The 19,367-nt window shown below is 43.4% G+C and overlaps 1 protein-coding gene across 1 annotated transcript; it reads right to left on the bottom strand.

The window, feature by feature from the left end:
• Window positions 1-6,929: 6,929 nt before the first annotated feature.
• LOC125724062 (delta-type opioid receptor-like) lies at window positions 6,930-19,088 on the bottom strand. Its single transcript, XM_049001009.1, has 4 exons — window positions 18,849-19,088; window positions 18,403-18,664; window positions 11,091-11,443; window positions 6,930-10,552 (listed from the first exon to the last, which is right to left on the bottom strand). The coding sequence occupies exons 2-4, from the start codon at window positions 18,639-18,641 to the stop codon at window positions 10,026-10,028; spliced, it is 1,119 nt and encodes a 372-aa protein (XP_048856966.1). The 5' UTR covers window positions 18,642-18,664; window positions 18,849-19,088; the 3' UTR covers window positions 6,930-10,025.
• Window positions 19,089-19,367: the final 279 nt, after the last annotated feature.

The following is a 19,367-nucleotide window of genomic DNA, read 5'->3' as shown; positions in this document are numbered from 1 at the left end:
GCGGCCAGGACGGAGCAGCAAGCCCCGGACCCAGGCCCCCACCATCTACACAGACACACCATCTATACAGATACACCATACACACATCCCCACAACATACAAACACCCAGGATGATTTGATAACATCTACTAAACATCATAATTTACTCTGGGTCCTCCAGTTTTCTCCTGCGATCCAAAGACACACAGTTACATGGATTAGCGTCCCTAAATTCCCCATGGTGTGTGCCTGTGTATGTGTGCCCTGCAATGAGCTGGGTGTTCCCCTGCAGTGCTTCCAGAAAGTTCTTTTGAAGATAATATATTTCCTATAAATTGATCACTTACTATAACTTAGGATCTATTAGGATTCTATTGGAATATCCCTTCTGGTATTTTATAGGTGGGATTTAAACTCCCAGCCCTGGAGTTGTGAGTCAACAGTGTGACCCACCTATCCTCAGATTAAAGTTGAATCAAATCAACAGCAGATTTTTTCGGTTTGTTTTCTGCAGGGAAAGTGTCATTTTTCATTACACGCAACCTTTTATAAATGCAGATGGCGGAATAAATCAAAAGGAGAGAGCTTTTTCTGGAATGAATGCATTAGCTAATAACAACAGTTTCATGCAAAGCATTTCATTTCATCTTCCGTCTCTCCTGTGAAATATGCGCAAAGGGCAGCCTTGCAACAAAATATCATTTATAGGAAAAGAGTTTTGTGGTAACAATATATATATATATATATATATATATATATATATATATATATATATATATATATATATATATATATATATATATATATATATATAATTTTTCTAAGGACTATACTCTATTTTGATTTTCTTTTCAGTTTATTGTAATATAATGGCATCTCTGAATGCTGCTGGTTGGATGGTAGTGCTCTGTTTTAATGTTGTGAAGCAGTTGTTGTCTGTTGTTTTAACAAAGAAAGCCTGAGCAATTTTATTTTGATTTGCTACCTAAAGGAACGTTCATTTCCTTCGATTCTTCGCGGACAGACCTGACTTTCAGTATTGTCTGTTCCATATTAACATAAAATTCTGTCCACAGTGTACTCCTGTTTATCCTGTCGTTTGCCGCAGTGATCAGTCAGGATGCTGCCTGACTTCCTATGAATCTTCGAATACAGTCTTGTCTCTTTTTCATTTTTATTTTCCTCTAATCTCGCTTTCTGCATTCACCCACACTGCGGCACTGGTGCTCAAGCCCTGGGTCCTGCTGGACCATCGCCTGTATGAGGAGTCAAGCTCTTCAAAGCTCGGAGCACAGCCCTGGCAGGGTGGGAGAAACCTTATTAGAACCATTTTGAGATGGTACAATGAGTCACCCTAAGTTGTGGTGGGGGTTGGGGAGGTAGGGCAACCAACTGTCTGAATGGACTTTAACCACTTAGGCACATTGACAGAACATTCAATAATTCACTGTGTAATACTCACTGTACATCCCACTGTTCAATAGTAATTTGTTATTACAGAATTCTGTACAACACTTTCCCCGACATTATTTCCACTGTTCCTGTTTATTGTTGTTTATTATTCATTATTACTGCCTATTATTGTCTGAATGTGTGTGTTGTGCTAGTGTAAACCTGCAATAATGAAGAATCTGCAGTGCGGGTTTTTGGATAGTACTTTCGCCTCACATTTTCAGAGGTGGGGGTTCCAGTCCTGCCTCCTCTCAGAGGATGTGGAGATGGCATGTGCCACGGCTGGGTTAACTGGCATCTCTTAATTTCCCCTATTACCTCGTTATACGGATGTGCCCCTGTGATAGGCTGGCACCCCATCCTACAGATACCCAGCCTTGTACCCTGTGGTTCCTGGGATACGCTGCCGGTCTCCGTGACCCTGACCTGGGTAAGGGGTTGGGAGATGGATGGATGGATGGATGGATGGCGCGTTTCTGTAGGTTGGTGGAATGAATCCTATTCTTGTTCTCTGTGAGTGGAGCTCTGGCTTCCTCCCTCCTGCAGACATTAGTCAGATGAATGGCATCTCTTAATCATGTGTGCGCCCTGTGATGGACGGCCATCACTTCCACCAATCATGCTCTGCGGCTTTGGCTCATTTCCTTAGAGAGCGGCCCGAACAGCAGCCCAGTAGAAAAGGGAACTGATCTTTTGCATTGCATTTAGAGAGATGTATGTTATGCAGCCTGGGACGGTTCCCAGTCCCCCAGTATGACTGTGTGCTGGATAAGTGGCTAGAAGGTGAATGGATGAAGCTAAAAATCTGGATGCACTATTATAATTTAAAATGTGATTTTTTTTCTGAACCTGCACATCAAAGCCAAGCAATCAAGGATTTTTTTTTATCTTGCAAAGACCCCCGATTGACATTCAAAGCCATTCCAGCACTTTACCTGTGCAAAGACTGTCGAAAGCAAGAATCACAGCTATCGTGCTTGGATGAGGGCTACATTGGGGGTACCAGCTTCATAGGAAAGGGATGAAGGTGAGGGTATTGTTTTGGGCAGTGTGGGGGTGGGGGGTTGCGACGTAGAGCCTTTTCATTTCAGGAAGCACAGGGAACAGCTTGGATGGGGTGACTGTCATTATTAAGTTTTATGTTCTTTAAAAAATAGTTTAATTCCTACCACAGATAAGTATTACATATATGTCAGTCACTGATACCGAATACAGATCTATAGTTTGGGTGATTAAAATGCTATGCTTCATTTACAATAAAGTTACCTCTGCATTTAGACTATAACCAATGGGGAGCCTCTTTTGGAGGTGCTGTTTGTGCCTATTGTTATACAAACTCATTCATATATGTTTGTACTGTTTGAAGCTGATAGTCCTATTGCAGCGTTCTTTCTGTTTTCCATTCCAGTCAAGACAATTGAAGATGATGACAAATGCTGCACAGATTACCGTTGTAATAAATAATTATTTGAAAAGTTTGGGAGGTGAATACTATATTTTAATTAGTCCAGAAGAATGCATTTCAAAGTAGCTTCAATGCTGGCAGCCATACCACCTGCGGTTCAGACTAGGTAATCTGAGGTTGGTCAGTACTTTGATGGGAGATCAACTAAGAAAGCTGAGTTGCTGCTGGAAGAGGTGCTGGTGTGGCCAGCAGGTTAGCACATCCTGTGGTCTGTGTGGATCCCAGTGCCCCAGTCCAGTGATGGGGACCCTGTGCTGTAGAAATAGTGCTGTCCTTCAGAGGAGATGTAAAGCTGAGGTCCTGACTCTCTGAGGTCATAAAAGACCCCTGGGAATCTCTTTAAAGACCAGGGCTGGTACCTTATGGCCCAGGCTAAAATCGCCCACTGTGGCCCTATCAAATCTGGCCTCCTAATCATCCCCTGTATGGTGAATTCTCTCCTGCCCCTTCACCGCCTTTGCAAACTGTGTGGCGAGCGTACTGGCACAGAATGGCTGCCGTCGCATCATCCAGGTGGGGGCTACACAGTGGTGGTGCATCCAGTGGCCCCCCCGATGGTTCTGTAAAGCACTATATACGAAAAATGTAACAACAATATAGTTAAGCTATGCTGCTTGTACTGTAACTTGCAGCAGTAGGTAGAGCATTCATGTAGCTCTGCTATATTTTGTAGAATATTAGCTTAGTCCACCACATTATTTACTGTAAGTAGCTTGACAACACAGCATAATTTGTCCAGTTGTCCTATATGTAGCTTTTATAAATTACGTGGAGTGTAATCCACCTATAATAACAAATAGCAGTGGAGAATAAATCAAACATTCATCCATATTTTATCATAGCACTATAAAATAGGAATAATATCGGTGTAGAAATAATGATGCACTTTGTGAGTAACTCCATGCGGAAGAGAACTAAGGAAATGTCCGGCTCAGTGACGAGGAGGCCTGCGGGGCCTGCGGGGGACAGACCTACGCCTCACCGCAGGCTGATGGCAGATCCCTGGCAGCTCCTGTCTCTGTGTGTGGGCCAAGGCGCCCAGGAAACCTTTTGCTGATTTTAAACATGAAAACTCACACTTCACACACTAATGGCTTTGTCCTAATTGTCGTGTTTCCTCAGACCAGCGCTACAAAAATTGAGGGTAATGTATCATTTAAGCTTCATTTACATCTTCCATAACTGCTTTGCCTGTAACACACTGTGGCATGTGGTGTTCTGGGTAGCACTCTGGACTTTGTGAGCCTCATTCTTTTAGCACCCTCCGCAGGTTCTGCAGAATCTGAGATGTAAGATTGCCGCTTTAATCCCACAAAGTAATGCTATCACTGTTGGGTGCTTGAGCAAGTTTCATAACCCTAAAAACCTGTTCTGGTGCACTGCATAGATAGCTGACTGCACTCCGTGTATTTTGGGGATTGCGTGTGGCTCAGTGTTGGCACCCTGTAGCTGTCATCAAAAGGCTGTGAGTTTGAATCCCGAGGTCAGTAGAGTAATGTCACTGCTGCACCCTAGCACAAGACCCTTAGCCCCCCAACTCAGAGAACATCTGACGCTGCTTTCTTGACAACTCTGTGTCGCTCTGGGTAAAAGTGTCTGCAGAATGAATAAAATATAAATTAATATTTAATTGATTGTAAGTATTTAGAAGGCAAACACCTACATCCATCCATTGGCCATCTAGCTGTGTTTTCTGGTCAGTCTCACAGGTAAAGCCTGTTTGTAAATACATACAGTGTTAGAGTACCAGTCAAAAGTCTAGCCACAGCTACTCTCTGAGCTCTGAGCAAACTTCCTGCCACCAGACAGAGGAATTTGAGGCTTGGGAGCCCCATGCATCTGTGGTTTGAGTTGTGGTACAAACCGCCTCAGGTCTGAGAGTACAGTCTCAGACAGTATTTTTTTCCCAGTGCACCTCTGCCTATGAACAGAAGGACACTATCCTTGGCTGCCACATGAGTTCTCATTTGTTTCTTTTCCTGCAATTTCCTGGTTCAGCTCACCCAGAACAATCCCCATAAAATCAGTTATAGACCAGTTATAGGTGAGATGCCTGACATTAAATACACTGTATGAGTTTCACCTGGAACTGATGAAGCTCTCGATATTGAAGCTACTATAGGTGTGAGAGCAGGCATGTCCAAAAGTGCTCATTTACCCAGCCTCATCATTAATGTTCTACACAATTGCCGGCCTTAGACGTATATGCCCTTCTGCGAGAGTTTTAATGGTTACCATGGCTACAGCAGCATTTAAAGACCCAGCACTGAATGTGTAGCCCGTAGTAAAGTGTGAAGAAGTGGCTGAACAGACCACGTTTCTGAGACATAACTCAGAACACCCATCCATCCATCCATCCCTCGATCCATTGATCCCTGCATCCATCGATCCATCGATCCATCCATCCATCCATCCATCCATCCATCCATCCATCCATCCATCCATCCATAACTGCTTATTCAGTAAAGAATCGAGATGAGTCTGGAGCCTAGGTAGTAGACACCACAGATAGGATCCAGAACAGTGACATAAAAAAACTAGTCACCAATATTAACATAAATAGTAATTGTCTATTATGTTTTTTTTTTTATATATATTTATATATAATCACACCCCCCCACCATCACAATACACACAGTCATTGGTCACACTATAAAATAATTGGAAAGTAGTAAGTGATACATGACGAGAGTGAAACGTCTCATTTGTGGAAAACCAGAATTATGTATCAACAATGGCTCTTGAGACTCAATTACCGTAACTGGACTATAATAATTTAATTATGCCAGTGTTTTGTGACGATTGGATTAAAGGTCATGTTTAATAGCCTCGTCTCTGATACTGCACGAAGGAGCTGCCAAGAATGAATATTGAACTAGCACCCCCAAATTAGCCTCCCCCATGTGAACACAATGGCTGTGGTTTATACTTTTGTTTTCTAGTACAAGATTGTGATTCATAGTTCAGGCTGAAAGTCATTATTTATGACATTATTTAGAATAAGGAATATCAGACTTCCTCTTTCCCTCCTGCGTCGGCTTCTGTTGTTCTGTTATAAAACACAACAACGGTTTGCCAGAGGAAAATAATCATTCAATAAAGCACCACCTACCTGAACCAACACGTGCAATACGGCGGTCTTATCACACTTGAAGGTCTTTGCTCAGGTTTCTCCTGCTTCTCTCTGCCATGCGATTGAGTTGAGCCAGTCGCCCTGTATGAGCCAGATTGAGACGTGACCCACAAACCCACTTCACTGTCACGGGTTTCTAGGTCTTAATGAGCGCCTGGATAACGGGGGTTGGGGGTGCAGAAAGTGTCCCCATTGTCATGGCAACCTTCTCATCTTTCTTGAAAACAACAAACTCGACACCAAAAGCCATGGCAACAATTCCCATGTGGTCCCTCAGCCCAGGAGGAACATGCAGTAAAGATACACTTCCCATATGGGATGCAACTGGCATTTTTATGCCATGGTGCTGGTGGGGGGGGGGGGCGGTGTGTTCCTAAGCAATGGTGTTCTAAGCAATGGTGTGACCAAGATCCTGATGAGGGGAGTTGAGTGGGCACTAGTGTTTCAGTCGTATCACAGGTCTTTGGAAGGTTGGTAAAAGTTGTTAACCTGGGGAGGTAGGAATCCTTTCAGAAGATCTGTTTGTCTGGGCGGATGATCGGTTTCCTCCATGCCCCTGGTTCTACATGTACTTCACTTTCAGTTCACGAGAACATCCCTGCCAGGTTCTACGTGGAACATCTGCAGAGTAGCTTATAAAGGAGTCCACAAAGTGGAACCTCACCCAAGGATACTGCCTTTGTACTCTGGAGAGCATGTAAATGTTCCAGTGAGTCATGTAGCAGCATAAAAGGACCCAAAAAGTACTAACCATGTGATGATGAGTGAAAAAGGAGTGAAAGGCTTGTTTTTCTAATGAGAAGCCCAACTTTCTGGTGAAAATTGATCACACTTTGCATCGAGTTCAAGGTTGGAGATGAGGCGGGAGGTTTTCTCAAGTAATGCGCTAAAATCGACAGTCATCTTGTCTTTATTCTTTATTCAGTATTTCATTTAATCAAACAGTTCGAGGCTATACAATTTCAACATAATGGAAACAGGTTGTCTAAGGCGGAAATCTTCCGGGTGCTTCAATAACAAAGCAGGGAGACATTTTCTTAGCATGGCATTTGTCCATTTAACAGCAAAATAAAGCTTTATACAACATTCGCACTTATGCAATAACAGGGAATGGAATATTGTTCTAAGGTCATGTTGCTGAACCATCTCTTCAAATTTGTTACAAAAACAAGCATATATTGTTCCAATACTGCAGTATAACCATAATACATTATTATATAACCTATACAAATTCATATTAAAATCCCCTTTTATGTACACAGTGGGAAAAACACAAGGTGAATGATCAGGAATAAAACACACACAGACGCACATATAAGTCGGGTAAACATACACGCACACACACACACATACACGCACGCACACACACACAAGCTTAACAGTAATTTCATGTCAAGGTCAGTGAATGTAATGATCCTTTCCTAATAAGTAACTTGATAAGTATATGTTTTATATTTTTGGTTAAATACAATGACCTGCCAATGTGAATGTGTTAGTTTGGCCATGTGCAGTTTATAATATCTACCTTAAAGCTGGTCAACATGCAATTAATCTAGCAACCTTAATTTCAGTTTTGAAATGTGTTTGTGGGTAAGCTTGTGTAAGTGAGATGTTACTATATACATCAATGCATCCAAAAGTGAAACACATATCACAGATGTAAATATTAACTATATTATAATAATTACAACTTGACCTGCAAAGGTCAAAGTGTAAAGCCCTCTGTCAAATTTCAAATGAACATTCAACTCCAGGATTCCTGATCCCACCATCTTCTAACAGGAAGTTCAAGTTCAACTTGAATAAAGGACGCCATTCTGAGCTGGAATATCCTTTTATACCCACAGCAGCAATGGATTATGGATATAATCCCACGGGCTGTCAAATTCAAGGCTAGGCTCCAAGTGCATCATTCAGCTCTGGGAATTTCAGAGTGTGTGACTTACAGTGCAAACGTTCCGTGGCACAGAGAGTCCAACTGGCAAACTCTGACACATGGATCCTGGATGTTCAAGGTCACTTGTGATAAATAAAACAATACTATTCTTTCCATAAAAGACTGTACATTAAAAAAATGGCACAATGAAAATTGCTATTCTCCCCTTGACGTGTCAGGAAAAGTTTAAAACCAAGTGGCTGTCAGTAAAACTAGGCTATAAACACTAAGTGTTTTCCTACCATCAGATCATTGTCCTTGAATATATGTTCCCAACTACTCTTCTTGACCTCTGACACACGTCACGCTGATTTCTTTTTTAACGCCAACTAAAATAGTTTTTTTTTACACAATATTAATACTCATAACATTGAGTGAAATGGCAATTCTCAAAAGAGCCTCTCAGAAATGGATTATCTACATGTGTAAGGCATGTCGAAAATACAAATAAAAAGAAAACAGGCCTGTGATGTCTTCAAGAATCAGCTCTTAGCATTATTAATATACAAAGATACTAGAATTGCTTCTAAACCAGGAGCAACTTGTGTAAATGCTGCAGCTATTGGGCAAAAGGTTGAAATCCTGGTAGGGGGCCTTCTGGGATACCTCTTAAAAATGATTAAAATGCTTACGGCCTTGGCCAAGCAACTTGGGATGCAAGAAGGAAAGTTAAAAAGTAAAAAGCTCTTAACGAGATAATATGAAAGATCTTCCTGAATGTCATTAAACACTAAAATCCCGCACTTGTGTACTTGGTGTATGTGGGATCGTTAGGCTTTGATCTGTAGTTCCCTTTGGGATCTACAAGGAATAGCAACTTCAGGGAATATCAGTGTTGGTTGGTGGCTTGTGATGGAGAGGTGGTGTGTGGCTGTGGGTTTGGCACCTGTGCCTCTATCCTGGAGATCGTGGGTTCAAATTCTGTAGTGGGCAGAATAATCGCCTTGAACAAGACCCTAATTCCAACAGTTCCACAGATGCTGACTGGCCCTGCTCTCCTGTGTTAAAGCTTTCCTTACATGCATATCACTTTGGACAAAGGGATTTGTTACATAAATAAAATGAGCATGGATACGAGCTCTGCTCTACTGAGGGCCGACTTACCTGTACCAAATATAATACAGGCATCCAGAGAAAAGATATGGAAAAACTCAGTGTGCAAAACATTCGGCGATGATGGGAAACCCCTATATGACTATTTAAAATAAGTACGAGAGCATTATTTAAATGTTTCACGCACCAAAGAAAGCTGCACAGCCTGCAGAGCCAATAGCTTTGGCTGATTCTCATTCCATGTAGCTGATTCCATGGAGCTTCTCAGGCATAACAGCTAACGGAAAAAGCACACTTATGTGAAGAGAGATTATTTTCGATAACTTCAAGACATTCACACCCGAGGCCACCTGACTACAGCACAGAGAGATGCCAAGAGGTACCGAGGTAGATCCGAGAATGTGAGCGCTAAGAATTTCATGGATCTGGAGGACCTCTTCCTGCCTCTATAAATAGCTATTAACAACGCACTATACAAATACGTTATATGTACAATATTCTCACATTACTTAAATCCTCCACTTGCATGTACATCAAAGGTGGAATACAAATCAGTGTCCTTTCTGGAACATTCTATAGTTCTAAATGAATACTGAAACTATGAACATGAACGCGACACATATTCCATCCTTGATCAAATCCTGCAGGAACTTTTCTCCGACAGACACATCATTAAATATTTTTCCTACATATGGGACTTGGATACGCGATCATTTGCTGATGGATGTTTCATGTTGTATAGTCCGCCATCATTAACTAAACAAATCTGTCCAACATGATTAGATTTTTTACCGGCGAATGGTTATTTCTGTAGTTTCTTTGAGAAATGGGGTGCATGAATGTGTTGGGTTTGCGGCAGTCTTCCTCAAAGCAGATGAATATCAGTAGATTCTGCAGCAGAAGATGTTGTGTCATGGGTTCAGACAGCCGATGTGATCTGGGTTAAGCCAAGGTCATTTGAATCTTCTCTTCCATGTGGTGTAAAGGAGGAAAGTTCCACGGCTAGTCATACGGGCTTGCCGGTTCTGTCCAGGTTCTCCCGAGGCTGAGAGGGTTCTCGGAGAGTGCTCCTGGCCCGGGTGTTGCTGGTCCGGTCTGCCTTCAGTTTAGAGGGCAGACAGAAGTCCTTGAAGCAACGTTTGAAGTTTTCATCCAGGAAGGCGTAGAGGATGGGGTTGAGGCAGCTATTAATGTAGCCTAGGGCCACGCAGAAGAAGTAGGCAGCATTGACAGCAGTGGTGGAGGGCACGGTGGCAAGCACCTTGACCAGGATGAAGATGTGGATGGGTGTCCAACAGACCACGAAGACGGCCACCACCACCAGGACCAGCTTGGTGATCCGTCGCAGGTTGCGATCCTTCTCCCGGGAACCAGATAGCAGCCGAACGCTCTTCAACCTCAGAATCATTAATGAGTAGCACACTGTGATGATGAGCACTGGCACGATGAAGGCGAAGATGAACACGCAGATCTTCATCAGCGTGTCCCAGTAGACGTATGGCTCAGGGAATTGAAGGGCACACTCCGTGGTTCCTGTGATGGTGAGCGGGCCGTTATTCATATCAATAAATGATTAACAAAGCAACTAGCAAGTCTTGACAATGAAGATAGTATACTGACTTGGCTTGGACCAAACGGTTGTGAAAGACCCAGGAATTCCTTGCAATACCCTTGATAAAGCTTCACGGCTTCACTTAATGCCTCTAAAGTTATGTTTATAATTAGGTTCTTCATTTGTGCTTGGGCTCGGACAAGGATGGGGGGCCAGCCCATCGCAGGGCACACACACACCATTCACCCACACATGCACACCTACGGGCAATTTAGCAACTCCAATTAGCCTCAGCATGTCTTTAGACTGTGGGGGGAAACCGGAGTTCCCGGAGGAAACCCCACGACGACATGGGGAGAACATGCAAACTCCACACACATGTGACCCAGGCGGAGACTCGAACCCGGGTCCCAGAGGTGTGAGGCAACAGTGCTAACCACTGCACCACCATGCCGCCCCCATCTTATGTCCCCTGCCTTAATTAAAAAAATCTGAGAATCGTCCCTTTGTGGTACTCACCGTTGTTAGTCTGAGTGCTTCCAAGGACCATAGCAGGAATCCCAGCCGCCGAAGATAGGATCCAGATGCATACGTTGACCATCTTGGCCTTGACGGGCGTGCGAAAGTCAAGGGCTTTGACGGGGTGACAGACGGCGATGTAGCGATCCACGCTCATCATGGTGAGTGTGAAGGTACTCGTGAAGAGGTTGTAGTAGTCGATGGAGATGAACACCTTGCAGACCACCTCACCGAAGGGCCACGAGTTGAGCAGGTAGTAGGTGCTCTGGAAGGGCATGGTGGTGGTGACCAGGGCGTCAGCCAGCGCCAGGTTGAAGATGTAGATGTTGGTGGCCGTCTTCATCTTCGTATATCTGAAAGGAGAGGAAGCGGGTGGGTGAGAGACACCTTGAGATTCGGGAGTTGGGAACTTTGTGAATGGCAGTTTTTCTTGGTAGACAGCAGCCGGATATCAGGTAACATGCTTTACAAATGTCCATTGACTGCAAGAGTTAAATATGGCAGGTCTGAGCGGATAACTGTATATATTTGTCTTTGAAAATGGAGCATAAAATTGGATTTGAAGTTGGCCTGTCCTAGAGGACCACGTATCCGACTGGGTCCAGACAGTCATTTTAACCTGGGGTAACCAAAAGCCATTTTCCATCTGGGGCAGATTCACAGCTGCTACCAGACAGCCATCAGTGATAATCGCTCTAGAAAGGCGTTACCCAGGCAGTGCCCAGCACCTGAGGCTAAAACTCTCACCCGCGGCTATTGCGTCAAGCTTAATAAATCTTGCCTTCAGCTTTCATAATGGGTAAATAAGGCTGCCGACAGAGTAGGCTGACTTGATAAAAAAAGCGTACATCCTGGGCTAAGAGATGAGCGTGTCACAGCCTATGAAACGCTCAAACCATCAAGTCCTGCCCACCTAAGTCAGCAGCATTCACCATCTCTCAAACCACGACCGTGAATGGGGCCCCTGAGGTTCGGGTGCCCTCTTTTGGCCACAAAGTGTCACTATGCTAAATATTAAATAAATGCATTCCTTATTTGGGAGATGCTGAAACAGCATGTTCTGCTAACGAACTAGTTAGCTAGGATCTTATTCAGTTGGTTGCTAGCTATTCATTTTATTTTTGAAACACGCGTATGGCGGAGGCTACAGCTTCGCTGGTTTCTCAATGTGCCCAACTTTGCTACGCCATGCCTTTTGCTTCCAAAGCCCTGGCATCAGATGTTGGCAAACTTCACGGCGACCATCAAGGATTCTGTGGTGACATGGATTCTTTGGCCACCAGCCAGAAGCATGATGAACGACGCGGGGCACGTATGCCCAGACCTCTGCAGCGTTTGAGTGTAAACATCGTTTTCTGTGTTTTGCAAAGCCCCAATGCATTGAAGTCATGGTGATGCCTGATGTTTTGCCCTTGTGTGGAGAAAAACCATCTTCATTATGCTTTTAGACGGGCCGTCAATGGCCTGCCTGTTGTTAACACCTGTATTTTGATGGTGGATCATTCCGGCAAAGCATTACTTTAGTTGGTAATGAATGGTAATGGCTGTAAACAGTTTTGGGACTGTTAAGTGGCCGAAAACTCCATCTGGATGTGCTGTGCAAGATCACAGCAGGACCTCTAGCGGGCTGGCAGTTGGTGAGATGCCCGTCTGCTTTGGTCACCTGCCCTTGGAGACTTTTTATCAGGCACGGCGCGGACACCCGTATTTCAGCAGAAACATACAGTCCAACGGAGAAGGCATTCCGAGATGTTCATACTCTCTTGACCTGTATTTGGGTCCGGTTATATTTAGTTCAAAGAAAGAACTGGGAAAATGAACAGTCTGACTGGCAGGGTTTATAATAATAAGCTTTCCTACTTTCTCTGTTTTTTTTTTTCTTTAAGGGAAAAAAAAAGATTTGGACGTTTTTTTCCAAGTAGGAATCGGCAGTTTGCAGATTAATTTATTTTGACTGTACCCCAACGCCACAGATAACAGGAGGAAAATGACCACGAACGACTCCATGCATCTGAGAGGAGCGTCTGTGATTTATAGCAATTTAGCCCATTAGATAGAGACATCTGTCATTAAAGGAAGTCAGACAAGGCGATAAAGCATGAATACAGAAAACATGCTGGCAGTTACGAGCATATTAACAGCCATTTTCACATTTTAATCTCTTGTGCTGTGTTCAGCCGGTATTTTATGGTCTAAGATGTTTATATATTTTTAATGATTCCAAGTTAATGATCTTGGACACGTATTGACGTACATTTTTATTTGTTTACAGCTTAACAGACCAATCCAGGTGGGGGGCATTGGAGGAGCCATAATTCATACAGAGGATCCAATCTTATCATTAGCCAATGATATGTTCTGAATCAGTGAGTGACAGGGAAAAGGGCACTGTGGGGGCCAATCAGCTTTTAGATTTAGCCAAGGCCCCTGTTGCCAGACCCCTGTATACTCCCCTGGATCCATCGGATGATAAGCATGCAGATCGGATGACATCACTGTAAGATAGTGTTTCATTTTCAGTAATGGAGTGCAGCAATTTGCATGCTAGAGTGTCAAAAACACTCGGAAGGTCCACAACGTCCAGGGTTGCAGTAGTTTTTTAAGATCCCAGTTCAAAATTCCATCACGGACTGAAGCTGAAAGGAGGATGGATGCCTAAAGGAAACGAAAGACACTAAAAAAGCCACCCGTCTTGCCGGATAAAGTCCGGCCCAGATGCCTAACAGGCACATTCATCACCGCCATCTGGCTACACCGAGCCGGAGATAAATCGTCCGGTTATCACTGAACGCTACCCGGAAGAGGAGCTAAGTAACGGGACGTGTCACGCTCCAACAGCCTACTGACACCCTCACGATTTTGGCCGGTTGTTTCGGTTGCGTCGGCACAGGAATCCGTTTGAACAATGTGCCGGTTCAATCTGCAGTTATTGCCACCGGGGTGCTTTACAGACGGAAGGCAATTAATGTGCCGGAGACATGCATTATTAGGCTGCCATCGCAGTCAGCGCCGGGTGTTGGCTTCTGGGTAATTTGGACGCACGATGCAGCAATCAGACTGGCCGTAATGAGGCCGGTGTCCAGGGAAAAAAGCTCACGGCAAAATCTTTCTTTGATTATTGTGGGGAAATGAATTGACATCTCTGGGTTCATTAGGCTTTATTGGTCACGTGGTACGCATTACATCTGCCAATGTGCTGTTTGCTCAGGGTAACTTAACCCGTAAAGCAGGTTCTGTCTTCTATCTATCTCCTGTGTTATGCTCAGGCTGCAATAATACAGATATGAAATCATTCTGGCTGGATTGGTAGAGCAGGAGAGCAGAGAAATGCTTGTCGTCCCTGTAAGGCAGTGTTTCCTAATCCGGCCCTCAGGGACCCACGGACAGTCCATGTTGTTGCTCTGTTCCAGCCCCTGGCAGGGAGCAGAAATGTGGAATCTCTTTCAGGGAGCTCGGAGGGAACAAAAACGTGGACCGGCTGTAGGTCCTCGAGGACCGGGTTGGGAAACACTGCTATAAGGAGATAAGGGAAATGTCATTTTGTGCTGCTAAGCTGATAAAGTTCCATTGCTCCTTCTGGATTTTCCATAAAAAAGCCAGGCCCTTCATTACACAGAACTGAGTCTGGCAGCATTTTTATCTTCAGTTGGTGCTAATAAGATGAGGGACCTCAAAACAAGGGAACTTGTTGTGACCACAGGAGGCTTCAGGTTGCACTGTTGTGAATGAACAATGAATTCAGCATATTGTTTTTGTGATGGCAAAAACGATTGTTTGTACCCTGCTGGTCAGGGATTCAAACCAGCAGCTTTTCAATTACGAGTGCCCTTCCTTAACCATAGGCTACCACTGCCCCCCCCCCCCCCCCCCTTTACATGCTCATGGATATAAGACCCATCCATTCACTCGCCCACCCATCTTCAATCCACAAGACTGCAATGAGTCTGAAATCTATCCCAGGAAAGACAGGACGTGAATCTGAGTTGCCGGCCCCTTTCAGGAAACACACTCACACCCATATTCACACACTACGGGCAATTTAGATACCAGCTGATATAAAAGGACAATTGGACGACGTCCTTAGATGTTGCTATGAAATCTGCCATAGCCAAGAAGATCAATCCTGCTCCAAGGCAAAGCTTCAGAACATTTCACACTTGAGTGAGGTTTCCCCCGTGTGTGTCAGAAGCCTTAATCGCACAGCTTCAATCCCCAAGCTCAGACCAACCGCATCACACACTGGGGGTGGTGGTAAATGTTTCATCAGATGCTAAAGCTAAGATCAACTCCATCACCACCTGGCCATGGAATGGCTGTGGATCTGCATTCAAGGATTGACAACTGGCAACGGGTACAATTCATGCACATACATTTAACCAGAAATGGACTTGATGGGGAATAGATGTGAAAAATGTATTTGGTAAGATATTTACATAAATATTAATGCATTTCACAAGATATGGGACTCATGTTAGTGCTGCAGGAGAAGGAAGGAAAACCAAAATGCTTTAATTATACTGCTTTATTCGCATCACATCGCATGCATGCTTTATGCAAACCAGCAAGTCATGTGATGCAGGATTAGTAACTCATGCAGCAAACACTACAGCCACTGAAATCCCTCCTCATTGCTCAACCCATGAAAACACACTTACTTTTCTTAATGCTCATGTACATTTGAAGCATGTTTTACCCTGCATTTGTGAAACAAGTCGATTTACAACATACTCCATCAACACGCAGAAATATTAGACATTATATTCTACCCACAGCAATTGAAGAGTCAACAGATATGGTAGTAAGCAGCATCTTAAATCAAGCAGCACAGGTTGATGAAGTGAGAGACTGCAAATATGAAGTTATAACAAGACAGTAATCGATATATGTGATTACTGCATATAAATGGATTGCAACAGGCAGGAAAATACAATGAATGACATCAGCAATTACCCAGAAAATTCATATCTATCAACCTATGGACTGTAAGCAAAGCTTTCAAATCCATCCATCAATCCATTTTCCAAACCGCTTATCCTACTGGGTCGCGGGGGGTCCGGAGCCTATCCCAGAAGCAATGGGCACGAGGCTGGGAACAACCCAGGATGGGGGGCCAGCCCATCGCAGGGCACACTCATACATCATTCACTCCTACGGGCAATTTAGCAAGTCCACTTAGCCTCAGCATGTCTTTGGATTGTGGGGAGAAACCGGAGTACCCGGAGGAAACCCCACGATGACATGGGGAGAACATGCAAACTCCACACACATGTGACCCAGGCGGAGACTCAAACCTGGGTCCCAGAGGTGTGAGGCAACAGTGCTAACCACTGCACCACCATGCCGCCCAGTATCAGAAGTCATATAAGAGAATTACAGATTGCCAAATTATAAATACCATAATAATATGCCCATTTAAAACTAAGAAATTGTTTGTGTCTAAAAAGAAGCATCTGAAAGAATATACTCATTGCTTGGTATCTGGCCAGCTAACCAGTTTGCACTGGTCATTGTCTGTCTATAAGTGATAAGTTAATATGCTTTCACTGCCCAGCACTGACCCAATAGATGGGGAAGTTATCAACAGTCCACCTCTGTGAAGGATCCTGGTGTATTGCTCTTGTGATCGTGCTATGCCTGGACACCTGTTGCATCTCGTACGTTCTGGCCTGCAGTTCATCACTCAAGAGCAGAAATGACTTGTGAAGCAACAGGGTGAAGAATGAATGAACACACCCTGTATTCTCAGAAACGGTCCTCTAAAACGAAAAGAAAGACGCATCATCATCTACAGGAATCTCTTACCCAGTTAACAGGAAATGGTATCAGAACTTTAGCCAGCATTTTGCGAACGTCTTCTCAAAGCTGGCAGAGAAGGCTCTTTAATGTCTACCTTTTACATTTTAAGAAAGGCTCAGTCAACATCAGCACGATAACATTATTACCTGAACATGCTTTTACCGTTTTTCTCGATTGCTTTTGAGCATTTCTCAAATGATAATATTTTGGAATCAACAATTGCAATCCCCACACAATAATGTCACTCCTGCACAGAGAATCATTTCTGAGTGCGTCACACAAATTTCCAAATGTTTTACTACATATATGCAAATGGTTTTGTACAATAGTCATTATTTGGCACAATTTTCGGGTGTTTTAGTCTTGTTGGTCAAAATAGATTGTGTAGTTTCCCAAAGTAATAATTTTACACCAAAATGTATATGTATGTGATCATTGTGTCAGCCACCACAGCTGTTAAAATGATTTAAAAACATATTCAATAAACTACACCGATACGACATTATTGTGTTTCAGTACACAACTGTGTTGTTCTTACATTGCCATTTTGATGGTTTTGTGTTGTGTGACTTTTTCCTTTGCTATTGTACTGTGTCTTGAGATCTGAAGAAATTAAATGTGCATGTGAGTGCGTTTTTCCTGACAGTGAACTTTACAAACTGTAATGTAGAACCTTGCAATTGTGAAACTGGTGTCTTTGATATAAGTATCGGTTTGCTAATGAAAAATCATCAGTCAGTGACAATGAGAAAGTGGGAACTGACTATCATTCAGCATTGTGGCGCTCAGGAGCATACTTACACTGACACGTGGACAATATATGTAATCATTTTATACTCATGGCTAAAACGATGTGATTGTACTTTTCATTTTAGTGGCTCTGACTATTTCATTGGTGGAATTATTTGCTTTTGAGAACAGAGTTAATCGTTTCGTTTAAGTTACAGACTTTTGCAGCTAAACAATAGCGTTGTGCTATATGCATGTGCTGTTTGGAGAAATGCTTTTATAGTCTAGAGAATGTTAAGTATGTATCATGAAATGTATTAAAGAAATCGAGAAACTGCAACAGTGACGTTCGGTAAACGTTCCTAGAACAAAAAAAAATATTAGCGGGGTCATTTGTCTTCAAGTTCAACACTATTACGCAGAAAGTGGAAAAAACAATAAACCGGTACGGGGCTTTATTGCAGGGTTAATACTGTTCAGCGTATAAACAACTGAGCCCAGGAACGTTGTGAGAACTTAACCCGCGGTCAGCCTTCGATCATGCAAATAACGTAGCGGTTTCCTATACACACCAACCACTGGGTGGCCCTCACACACTGGAAAATGAGATTATTTTCAAACTCTTTCAAAACATATACTGATTCTTCTTATTCTTTTACACAGATGTTTGGATCGAGAGTAAATCCGAAATGCGCGGCGATAAGATATTTACAGTTAATATATGAGATTTTAGACCCGATCCGGCTTTGTAGTATAAAATTATACTGTATTAAACTGTACGGCTTACCTGATGATGCCATACATGACAAGGCAGTTACCCACCAAGCCGACCACGAACACCACGGAGTAAACTGCCGTGATAAGAGGTATGATCGGCGGCATGGACTCAGTCTCCCAGGTGCCTGGGGTCGTCAAATTGTCCGTGTCAGAATAAACAGGCAGCCATGTGGAGTTAATGAAACAGTCTTCCGACATCACGGACAGGCACTTGTCTTCCTTAAATATTTCCACCAAATTGCTGTCCATTATTCCTTGACTTCTTTGGAAAACTGCGTACAAAATAGGCAGAAATGCATCAGTCCTACTATTTTCTGGGGGAAAAAGTTAGCGGCGCAATTACACCGTTATGTAATTGCTCCATCGTGATAGTCATTAATAAAGATTGCGCGGCACATAAAATTAAGTTTAACTACCTCATGCACTAAAGGAAATGTAGGCAAATGCACAAAATACCTGAGTATTTAGTATCTCACTCCGCTGCACTTCTCCGTCTTCCCTTTCAGTTGTGAAAGCAATACTTGGAGAAATAACCAATTTATATAATCGTCTTTTACTCGAGGGGGGAAAAACACGCACAGGAAGGCGTCGCAAACTTTGACGATGCACTCCGGGCTGAGAGGCTGGTCAGCGCAACTCGCGAGGCTGCAGGATTGAACGCACAGGACCGGGGTGTGCACCGCGCGCACACACCCCCCTGCTAGCTCCGGCAAAAAATGACATCAGAGACGTGACAATAAGCTCTTAGGCATTTATACGAGACCCGGGACGGGTACTGCATCCATATATTGCCATTAATATGACATGCAGTCGAAGCGAATATGGATTTCAAATAAAATGATGCGGTGCATGCAATGCGGGTAGGATGCGGTACGGTACATATGTCTCCCAGTTTTAGGATACTTAGGTAAATAAAAGATCAATATAAAAAACGATATCCGCAAACAATAATTGTCGTTAAACGCAAGCCAGTAA

Source organism: Brienomyrus brachyistius, unplaced genomic scaffold (assembly GCF_023856365.1).
Source record: "Brienomyrus brachyistius isolate T26 unplaced genomic scaffold, BBRACH_0.4 scaffold54, whole genome shotgun sequence".
Lineage (NCBI taxonomy): Eukaryota > Metazoa > Chordata > Actinopteri > Osteoglossiformes > Mormyridae > Brienomyrus > Brienomyrus brachyistius.
This window is presented reverse-complemented; position numbering and strand designations above follow the sequence as displayed.